The sequence below is a fragment of the Lates calcarifer genome, linkage group LG2 (assembly GCF_001640805.2).
Source record: "Lates calcarifer isolate ASB-BC8 linkage group LG2, TLL_Latcal_v3, whole genome shotgun sequence".
In the NCBI taxonomy this organism is placed as follows: Eukaryota; Metazoa; Chordata; class Actinopteri; family Centropomidae; genus Lates; species Lates calcarifer.
Genome location: NC_066834.1, coordinates 78,060 through 89,858, shown reverse-complemented (window position 1 = coordinate 89,858; position 11,799 = coordinate 78,060). Strand labels below are relative to the sequence as shown.

General features: G+C 40.8%; 1 protein-coding gene across 1 annotated transcript; it reads right to left on the bottom strand.

Annotated features, from left to right (window-relative positions):
* Positions 1–2,244: 2,244 nt before the first annotated feature.
* aqp9b (aquaporin 9b) lies at positions 2,245–11,428 on the bottom strand. Its single transcript, XM_018683216.2, has 6 exons — positions 11,072–11,428; positions 10,212–10,338; positions 7,474–7,611; positions 7,152–7,270; positions 6,187–6,404; positions 2,245–3,766 (listed from the first exon to the last, which is right to left on the bottom strand). Exons 1-6 carry the CDS (start codon positions 11,171–11,173, stop codon positions 3,595–3,597), a joined length of 876 nt encoding a protein of 291 aa, XP_018538732.1. The 5' UTR covers positions 11,174–11,428; the 3' UTR covers positions 2,245–3,594.
* Positions 11,429–11,799: the final 371 nt, after the last annotated feature.

Genomic DNA, 11,799 nt, shown 5'->3' with positions numbered 1-11,799 from the left:
CAGGTGCAGACCCAGTACAAACCAGGTACAGACCAGGTACAGACCAGGTGCAGACCCAGGACAGACCAGGTACAGACCAGGTACAGACCCAGTACAAACCAGGTACAGATCCAGTACACACCAGGTACACACCAGGTACAGACCAGACCAGGACAGACCCAGTACAGACCAGGCACATGTCCCACCTACAAGAGCAGTGTAGTGTAAATGATCCAGTAGGATAAAAATATTTGCTGCAGAAGTTGAACTGACTTTATAAACAGATAAACCTACAGAACTACCAGTGTCAGGTTGAATTAGATTAAATGAGAGAGAGAATCAGATGTTAAATTTCCTGCACTGCTGTAAAACATGTTTGAACAGTTTAAAAGTAGCAGTTCATGTTTCACCAGCTAACAAAAGTGAGAGTATATTCAAAGATGATCTTTTTATGTCAAATGATTCAGTAAATCAATGATTAGTTCAAGGTTCTCGTTTCATTGGAATGTTATCAGTCATCAGTTTGTCTGAGGTAAATGGTGTGAGTAAGCACTGCACACAAACAAGGTTAATGATCACACAGTGGTCATGGAGATCCTGAAACAGTGATGCAACTAGGTTCATAGACTCCACTGCTGCACTTTAAAAAAAGTCTTGGACAAGACTAGTCAAAAAATAATATTCTAGGTCACAGAGTCACAGAGAAACACAACTCTAAATTCATGCTAACGTAGCTCAGAGTATGCTGCACCGAACTTTATAAACCTCTGATGTTCTGGTGTCAGTACGTCTTGTTCTGATAATTTTCTCCGTGCTAATTGTCAGAAATGAATTAAATCAATGTAACATGTTAGCTGCTGAAGGAACTGGTGGTTAACTTTGCTGTATTTGTTTTATGCTCTGAAATAAACCAGGAGAAACCTCAATTTAATCCCAGACAATAATCCCTACGATACCCTCACCTACTTCATGTGTGATAGAATATGACAGTCAAGAAATTAGGTCATTCTTCACACACATATAAACACAGAGTTTACATGGTTCAGGCTTCAGTGTTTGCTACATTAACCATGAAGAGAGTAAAACTCCAAACTGTGAAAACGTGACAATCTGTGAGGACTTGTTTCAGTCCAGCAGTAACACAGTTAAAGTCCCAGTTTGTTTGATTTCACATCTGTAGTGAACAGTTTTAAAGAGCAAACATGAGGAGCCTTTGCTTCTCCAGGTACTGTATGACCATCTCTATGTTTGCTCCTGTGTCTGGACAGCCAGTGTCTGTCTTTATGAAAAAACATAAGTACAACAGAGTGGACGGGTCAGACAGAAAATACATTAAAAACATTCAGACGTAATAATTAAGATCATGATGAGAATGAATCAAGGCTGAGTATAAATACACTATTCTTCTTCAGATTAAAATCTACAGGAGCCTGTGAGGTCCATCATCACAATGCACAGCTGTTATTATTCAAGCCAGAGAGAGGATGCACTCAACCTTTGAACTGTAAAAACACTCTTCATCCATTCTCCATGAAGTTACATAAGCTGATTTTCAGTTGTCTTCCTTTAAATTTTAATGTCTCACTGCTTCACTTTCTGCTGCTGATGATCTGTGATGATCCACAGCTGAGCATGGATTTACTGATTTACTGCAGTGACTGATTCTCTGGACTCAAGATTTTATATTTACAATTAATGACAGCCTGTGTGTGTGTGTGTGTGTGTGTATGTGTGTGTGTGTTGTGAGGACATATTAACTTTTCAAATGTCTGAGAGTGAGACATCAACACCATTACTTAACATCATGAAAGAATTAATTTCTTTTTTTCTGTGTAAAATAAAAATAAAATCACTTTAATGGTTTTTTTTAATTCACATTAATGATTCTGATTCTAGTAAATGACAGTGACTCAGTGACCAGTATGCTCAGTAACAATGTGAATAAATAAACGTGGTCATTCATATCTGTGCTTTTCCCTCTGCTTGTTTTTGCCTGCCTTAAATTATGAACAATAAAAATTCTCCCTCAGCCAAAACCTATTTATCTTTACAGAAAGTTAAATCAGCAGAACAATCCTCTGACTGTTCACAACAGTAGCGGTTATAATTCACTAGCTTTGACATTTAATGTTTTCTAAATAAAAAACAGACACGTCTCTGGTTTCATGTTGCCACATTTGTACATCACAGAATATTGTGCTACCATTTACTGAAACACCTGTAATTATTGGTAGTAAAGAGAAAAAAAAACCCAAATCATTTCAACAAACTTTATTCAATAACAGACTGAGTGGTTTAAAAGACAAACTGGTTCAGACAGGCAGAGAAAGAGCAAATTTATATAATCCAAAGGAAAAAAAAAATGAAAAAAGTCTAATTCTAATACTGAAGCAAAAAAAAAGAGAAAAGAACGAACACAGAAACCACGTCACTGAAGATCTGAAGGGAAACAGAAAAATTTCTGTTTCACAAAACTAAAACAAACAAATAAAAACTTTTAATCTAAGAGATTGTCCTGCTACACAAACATTCAGTGCACTACAATATAATCTCACAGTGAATCCATGTATAGCATAAATAGTGTGTGTGTCTGGTATTCACAGTCAGCTCTTATTTCTCTAAAACAACCTGGTCACACTTTGTCTTTTCTGTGCTCACAGATACAAGCTTCATAAAATCCCACAAACACAAACATCCAGGGTTTTTACATCTCCAGGGAGTGTTGTTCTTTCTGTAATGTTGTAATGTTGTTGTCGTCCAGTTTTCATGTTGAACTTGGAACCAAACATTTGTGCTGTAACATATTTCACCTGTGAGGAGCTGTAAACAACCACAGTCAGTGTTTCTCTCTGATTCTCATCAACCACCTCAGAGATATCTGAAAAGGTTTCTGCTGCAAGATAAATGTTTTTATCTGTTTCTGCAGAAAGCAGACACTTAGTGTCTCTATGCTCAGTTATGGCTTTTTAATATGACAAGTCTCTGTAACAAATAAATCCAGTAACCAGTAAGAATCATGGAAATAACTGGAAAATTAACCAACACCTGTTCAGTATTTTAAGGCTGGATTTTATACATTAATGTTAAAAGAGCTAATGTCTGAAAGATAAAGTCACACATTTTTACATACATGCAAAAGAAGAAGTGAAACAGAAACGCACAGAAACATTATTGTGACACACTGGATAAAAATAACATCAATTACCACATCACTACCATCAACTGTTTCCTACATGCTACGTATTCAACACCTGGTTTGGTAGACAGTAGTAAAAATAATAAAAATGCTGTACAGAAACTTGGCAAATATTTCTAATGAGAGGAGAAGATCCCAGTAAGGAAACAGGAGAAAATAAGGAACACTGCATATTTCTGATACAGAGGAGAAGCCTGATATTTTATAAGCAGGTTTGGTATTTTGACATTTGAAAGAGCCCCTGACGCTTATAAATAGACTTCCTAAAAAAAGGATAATTTCTGTGTTTTATAAAGTGTGTAGTCAAACGTATGCTTTTATTAACTGTAAATGTAGAAATGTATAAAACTGCTTCATTAGAAGAATTTCTGTCGTCTGAGAGTGAAGATCAGCAGCGTCGTTGCTTTGCTCTGCAGCTCTTACTCTAAGTTTTTACTCATAGTTATCATTTCATATTTGTCTTGGATGTTGTTCTCCTGTTTCTCAGGCTCAGGGTGATGCAGCTCAATGAAGAGGAAGTAAACACCCGCTCCGACCGCTCCACCAACCATAGGCCCTGCCACAGGAATCCACCACCAACAACCTCCAGCTCTGCAGGAAGGACAGATACATCAGTGGTGGTACCATTATTTACACAATGTTCTGTGGTCAACATCAGACTGAAAACAGAAGCATGGAGAGATTACCAACAGGGAGAGGTATACTCATGTCATGTGTCATGTCACATATTAAATCATGTTCACTGACACTGCCTCCAAATCTGTATGTTTATGTGTGTATCATCCCACACAAGGCGAGTTATAGTCAGTTATCCCAGATTAGAGTGAAGTCTTAAGGAGATCTGTGTGTTAGAGTGACTGCAAGTGTCCTGGTTCTGGCTCTGGCTGACCTCAGACAGACTGGTTTACTGAGCCAGGACACAGATTAGAGTCCTGCTGTTCGCAGCCTTTAGGTGCAGGTGAAAGGGCTTCAGTTAACAGAGCTGATGCACGCGCCTGAGAGTAAACAAGCATCTGAATGGGTCATCCTTCTCTCCTGTAGGTATCCAGGAAGTGGAGTAGAGGAGGGAGGATGGATTACAGACTTAAATCTATGACTACTGCTAAGATGATAAGGCCAGGAGACAGTGGGTCACATTGACACAGTGTTGTATGGAGCCAAGATCCACCTTCACACTGAGCTGAAGAGAAATCCTCAGACTGATTTCTGTTTTCACTGCTGTGTTTACATCATACATGTAAAAGATTATGTCAAATTTAGCAGATACTTTATGCATGATAGAAACCTCACAGTACTGAGGGCTTATATGTGCATTAAAGCAATCGTGATATTTGTCATATGAGCCATCTGGTGATAGTTAAAGCTGTGGTATGGAGACAGAGAGCATGTGATCTACACTGTGAACACTTCATAAAGGATGAATTCCTGCCTGTACTAAACAGCCTTTGGCACAGTTTTTAATTTAACAACCACATATTCTCCTCTGTTAATGCTCTTCAGCAGAACAGACACTTTCCACAGGGTTAAAAAGAAAGGACCAGGACACAAACAGCATCTGCACCTGTCAGAACACAGACAGGAGATGTTCTGTTAAACCATTCATCATCTCAGCTGAGAACAGGACACTGTCCACTGGGCAACTCTGACTTCATCTGACACTGTGGGTGAGAAGAAACACTAAGAAACTAAACATGGTCTGAAAGGATCTGAGCCTTCAGTATCTCATTAGAAAGCTCCTCAGTGGAGAGGTGCCAGGAATGAGATCAGCTTTGGATAATTCAGGAAGCAATAGTTGATTCAATGCTTCAGTATCACACAAGGATTTTAGGAAAGAGTCTCTGAAGAGTCTGAAGAGTCTGTCCACCTGAGTCAGTAATGTTTTCCTGTGAGTCTGGAAGAGGCAGCTAGAGGTCACACTGTTCTGTCTCAGTAGGAATTAAAGCTTAAATCAAGATGCTGGAAACTTCACTAAGTGATTCTCAGGTTCAGGAGGAACAGAGAGGATCAAGTCCAGGGCACAGTGGAACAATATTTCAGATACAATTAATCGAGGGATTGTAAAATGTTTTTAGATTCTGGAAATGTCTCCAGAGGTTTCCTACGGGAGTATGGTACACAATATGGATTACAGTATGGTTTACAGTCTGTACTGTTGTGAATCTGTGAGTTTATATACATGTGTGTGACAGGTTGTGTTTGCACTCCTGACAAAGTCCAGAGTGAAAGTGAGGCAGATGTGAACCTTGTCCCCTCGTCTGTTTGCAGTATCTCACATGTACAATACACATCAATGGCATCCTTACTGTGTGATGTTTGATTTAATAGAGGCTGCAGTTTGGAGACACATCCCTCCTCTGCACTGATAAGATATCTGAGGATGCACTGAGATATTCAGATGGTTATAACAGTGCATCCATCTCTCCTGAGCCTGTACAGCATGTGAAACAGACAAAGCTCTGCTCCACAGCACCACCTGTGGACAAAACCTCAACAGAGTGCCTTTAACCAAGAATGTAATGTAGTTGTGGATTTAAAGAGTGCACACACTCTTCATTTTCACCATTAGATGAAAACAATATTTCTATCCTTCAAAGTCTGATCAAGATATGATGTTCCTCTGAGCACAAACAAAACAGGATCAGCTGTGAAGACTGGGAAAGAATAAAGGGAAGAAAGAGAGCATGAGGAACATACAACTGTGCCTTTTCAGTGCTGAATATTTCATATTCATGTGAGTGGAATCTCCCTCTGTTCACTTAAATCCCACCGCCTTTTTTCAATATGCAGGAAATACATGCATGGTCTCTGAAATATTAATCCTGATTGTCAAGAGAGAAGAGATGGAGCTACAGACGCTGGTCTTCAAGTGGGACTGGGAAGAGCAGCGTCTGGGTTAAACCTGGAGCTTCTTACATCACTGAGTCGACTCTATCTCCGGCTGTGGACAGAGTCAGAGCAGTGATGAACTCCTCACTCTCTGAAACTCTCTGTTTCTCCATCATTATAATCACCTGAACACGTCCATGCCCCAGCCGGCCACAGCCGTGAAGAACCGCGGACCCAGGTCTCGAGCCGGGTTGATGGGATAGCCGCAGTTCAGACCCATGGACACTCCGATGGCCATAATGATAAGGCCGATGCACAGAGGCTCCATGCCTTTAGGAGCTCCGATGTTCTTCCTGTCAGTGATGGCTAGGATGCACAGGATCAGAGCACCGGTCGCAATCACCTTAAAAACAAAAGCATCAGACGATTAGCAGAAAAGGGGTTATGTTAGTTTTTCTGTTTGTTATTGTTGCAGCAGCAGCAGCAGCAGTAGTAGTAGTAGTAGCAGCAGGAGTAGTAGCAGTAGTAGTAGCAGTAGTAGTAGCAGCAGTAGTAGTAGTGTTTAGAATCTGTGGTCTCATTAGAATCTGTAAAATTAAACAAAATAAAGGTTTGATATATGAAAGATTCAAATCTATAATCCTTTTAATGCACAGCTCCATGGAGCTGTGTTCAGACTAAAACCAGGGGAAGGGGGAAGCCCCATAATAAGCTTAGACAAAATAACATATAGGGTAGAGGTCACCATAGGAGATGAGGCAACTACTACTGCTACTGCTACTACTAACACCATCACACAAACACAAACTGGCGTGTACATCTCTACTCATCCAGAACAGATGGTGGTTATTCTCAGCATCTCAGCTGAATTGTTCATACATCAGGAAACAGCTCACGTGTCCATCTATGCTCACATTCATGCCCATGAGTGCACAAACTGTACGCTCATATGCATCTCTGTATGCTCTGACAGTTTCCACAAACACTGAATCCTGATGGAAAATGTGTTCTCACTGACATCAATAATCTGACGGCTGATAAACGACTCAGAAATGCGTTTTACTGTCATGTAAGTGTCAGTTTGTGTATTATCAATATATTTTCAGGGGAAATTACTCATCAGTTACATGTTACAGTCTTTAGCTCTCACCTGATCTACAAACCCATTCAGGACTGAGAGATGTTTGGCAGGATAAGATGCAAAGATGTTGGCTGTGGCATTGGCTCCAGTAACAGCAAATTCTCCTTTAGTAAATTCCAACAAAGCATCTGAGGAAAAGAAAAAACAATGAAGACAAGAAACTGTTTTCAATATCAACAGGTCAGAAATAAAAACTGTATCCAAACAAAACAGAAAAAAATAATTGCAGGAACTTATCTTATTTCTTATCTTATTTGTTTTGTTATCTGGATAACCTCACTTCAGTAACCCAGTTCTCTGGTAGTGATGACATTTACACATTTAAACTCACCGTAGTACAGCCCATAGACAGCACAGGATCCAGCAAAGGCACCCAGGAACTGTGCCGCCACATACACAGGAAACTTCTTCAGTGGTAGTTTCCCCAGGATCAGCATGGCCAGAGAGACTGCAGGGTTGACATGAGCTCCTGGAACAATCAGTGCAGACAGAGCAGGAAACATGAGTATAAGGTGAATCATAGCAGACAGTGTGATATTTAAAAAGAAGAGTAGAACACCAACAACAACAGTTACTCTGCTGGTTATTTTCTCTGTCTCTCATCTGTTAATGCTGAAATCACCAGTTCCTAAAGCTCTGTCTGATCAACACTCAGAGATCTTCCGTTTATTTTCATACCAGATAAATAGAAACAGTAAATCCTCACATCTGAGAATTGATTAACTGACAAACGGCTAAGAAGGACGAATCAGCTGAACATCTTTAAGGTCTTTTTTGTCGTCTTTTATGAGACGAGGAACTGAACTAGGTTCAGTGGATTAAGAGACGGTGGTGGACTGCCTGATCACTCAGTGCTCTGGTACTCATTCATTTAAACTTTCAGAGTATTTCCAAACAGGGGGCAATGGGTTTGTGTGCCTTCAGCGTTGGCCTGTTTTCCTATATCCTACATTAAAGAGGCGTGTTTGAACACATTCCAGCTGATTGTTTCTGAGCTGCGGTGGCAGTGTGGGGTCATTTATTTAACACTCTGAGATCTTGGCTTTGACCTTGCTGTGCTAACACCACTGGGGGTATCAGCCATGCGCCCATTGTTAATCTCCCCATCCTGTTCACAAACACTGACCACGACAACTAGCCAGATCTGCCTATCTGAATTGCATCTGACATAATCTGCCTGAATCTGCTTAAGGCACACGTAGACTGCAGGTCATTAGAGTGACCATGATGTGTCACACTTATGGTACACTGTCATCTAAAATCTGAGACTACAAAGAGAATACAATTGTGTTTTCTTCTCCTATGGGGCCATCCTGCCAGGGAAGCCTAGAAAGCCAGGCTTGTCACACCTGACCCCCCTGCTCTCCAGAGACCCATGCCCCAGTAAAGCTCATTAGTCCAATACCTATGATCATCTTCAGAGATGTCGTTGGACAGAAGCTTCCCGCTGAGCTGTGGACCCTGGGGCTGAATGGCCCAGTCACGCAGCAAAAGCTCCTCCATATATTAACCTCCCTGTCTTCAAGCTTTTCTGCTCCTCCTCTGAAGCTCTGCAGCTCCTCTCATTAAACACATAGCACAACTAACACTGTAACGTCAGTCACAACCACACTGAATAACACCACAACCATGGAACCACTTCCAATTTTCTATCAGACTCTGATTTCTCACTGAACAATTATTAATCTCCTCAAAAACACACAAACCACATCAGGTCTTCAAGTTGCTGAAGTACAAAAACATCAGGAGGAACTGTAACACATCTTGTTGTATTGTTGAGAGTCAGGTAGAAGATCGACATCCCTCTCTGACTATTAAATATAAGGTTATAATGTTATAATGTTGGCATAGCTTAGCATAAAGACTGGAAACAGAGGGAAGCTGCTAGCCTGGCTATATCTGGAAGTAACAAACCGATGAACATTATAGATTGTATGTTTGATCCATGTTTGAAGTTTAAAGTTTTACAGGAGGGTCTGTGCCAGGACCAGGCCTGGTCCTGTCTGGTTGCTCTGCAACAAGAAACAGTCTGACACATAACCTTCATAAAACAGTGAATGATCATTTTTACACTTTGGTTTTTGTACAGATTAAACAAACAGACCTAACATGTTAATGAAGAAGCTTTAGAGGTGCTGGTTGTTAGACCAAGTCAGTCTAGCTGTTTCTCCAAAAGCCAAATGATTCTTTTCAGGAGTTATTACACCATCAGACACCACAACATGTCATGGAGTCCATACAATACAACCTTTGACATGCTGAATCTCTTAAATGCAGTTTAATGGACTCTCACCATTTTGGCTCAGTAAGCCCCTGAGACGCTCTGTGACATTTAACAACTATTTCCTCTCTGTCACTGCTGGCAAACCACAGCAGGATCTTCTTGCTATAATCCTTCAGGAATGTACCTGATACATCAGGACACAATCTCTCATCCCTCCATTCCCCAGCACATTTACACCTCTCTCACACTGAAAACTAGTCCATTACAGAAGGTCGTCAAACAACGGCACTGAGATGTTACAGTAGTAGAATACTAGTTGTTTAACTTACAATGAAAACACATTTCCTGTCAGTATACATGATTCTTGTCTTGGAGACCAAAACCACAGGTTTCTATTTGTCCAGTCCTGCTCATTATGTTACACTGTGAGTCTCCACTGACCATTACTGTATCTAGACCAGTAAACTGCTGAGATGGTGTCAGTGATCCGAGATGAAAATGGAGCATGATATTTGCGTTTCTGCAGAGTATTTTCATGTGAATAGTTTGAAGATCACAGTGCTACAAATTAAGTGTGGTGCTGTGAGAGAAAAGATCATTTTTAAGACCTTTGACCCAGCTTCTGAATTATACAAACTTTTTGCTTTTCTCTTTTTAAAATCTCTGCAAACTGAATATTCTTGGGTTTTAATTTATATACATCTTTAGGAAACTGCAGATGGCATGTTTCAACATTTTCTGACCAAACAATGAATTGATAAATGCAGAGTAAATGATGAGGTTGTGGACAGTGAAGTGAATGTGTTAGTGCTGTAGTGACTGTGAGCTGTGTATGTGGGATTTACCTGACACTCCTCCTGCCATGTAGACGGCCATCATGACTCCCAGAGTGAAACCAACATGGATGGTGAGAGGCTCCCCAAGAGCCCCTTTACTCAGCACTGTCTGGGCCACTGAACCACATCCAAAGAGCTGGAACAAAAACACAAAGGCTGGAGGTAGAAAGACTCTTTGTTTTTAATTATTCCAATTATACCCACCATTAACACTAGCCCTCTTGTCCACCAACAGCCTCCGACTGCCACAGACAATTTGTCTAACTTGGAGCTTTGGAGAAAATAATTAATCCCCCACTTATTATTTAAAAGGCAGAAACAGTTTAGAGGGAAGAAAAAAAGTGTTGGGATGAGAGCAGTCATCCAAAACTAAAACGGGGCTGTTGAGGAGGCTGCACCCCTCCCCTGAACTGACAGGTGGAGCTCAGGCCAGACAGGTGGAGGTGAGGACTGTCCACACTGGAAACATATAAGTGAGAAACAGCAAACTGTATCAGGGAAAAACAGTAAAAACAATAAAAACAGTTAAAAACAGTAGAAACCATAACAGTAAAAACAGAGAGCACTCTGTTCTGCAAATGAAGTCATCATTTACTGCTTTTACTCCCATATTTCCTGCAGCCTCCTCACTGAAATGACTTGTATTAATAATCATGTTGTATAGGATGAGTTGAGAGGAGTAAACAGCTGCTTTCTGGGCTCTACAGCTTCTGTCAGGAGCAGATCACATCAAAGAGAAACTGAGTGTTAACAGAGACATGTGAGAGACAGCAGTCAGAGCCCTGCAGAGACACTGTGACACCTTATTAACATATAACAGCTTTAAAGAGCTGTTTAAGCTGATGACAGGTGCACAGGGAGGTACTCACTATCAGGACAAAGATCCCCAGAAATTCCGCCAGGAACTCTTTAAAGATGTCTCGCCTCAGGCCAAATCTCTCCTTCATCTTCCTCTTATTCTCGTTTTCCATGTTGATGTCTTCTTCCTCCTCAGAGCAGAACAAACAGCGGACAGCTCCGGTCTCTGTGCAGGTTGCTGCCTCCCAGTCGGTGCGATCGGACCGTGCAGCCCTCAGCGGGCGGACACGCACGTTAAGCTTTCTGCGGCGTTTTCCTCCACAACCACCAGGGGTCTACTCTACTTCTCATCATCAGGCTCCAGGTTGAACTGAAAAGATCTGACTCTCACACATTTAAAAAGCTTAAAGAAAACCCCGAGGCTCACTCAAGGAGACTGTATCTTTTTTCTCAATGACTCCATCACAGAGAGGATTTAATGTGATTCAAGCCTGAGGGGGTTTTATGACTGAACTCTGAGCCCTGACACTGACAGACACACACCCCATCAAACCATCTGAATAAAGAGGATTTATTCACTTAAAAGGCTCAGATTGTGTCAGACATTATCACCAACATTATCTCCACAATCACACGACGACTCACTTTAATAATCACGTTCCTCGTGTTGCTCATGTTTTAGTTTGTTCTACTCAGAGAAAATATGACATTTAAATCTGATTTTATTGACCAGAGGCTCAACACAAGATTTAGAATCAGAGGTGAATTTATAGTTTATTGGCTTCCTGGAATTAAATCA

Excerpts from the sequence above, each read along its gene's own strand:
- aqp9b (XM_018683216.2), bottom strand. The coding sequence starts at position 11,173 with ATGGAAAACGAGAATAAGAGGAAGATGAAGGAGAGATTTGGCCTGAGG. Across the intron at positions 10,339-11,071 it reads TGGGGATCTTTGTCCTGATA|CTCTTTGGATGTGGTTCAGT; the intron begins GTGAGTACCTCC and ends TTTTTGTTCCAG. Across the intron at positions 3,767-6,186 it reads TGGGGCATGGACGTGTTCAG|AGCTGGAGGTTGTTGGTGGT; the intron begins GTGATTATAATG and ends TCCTTCCTGCAG.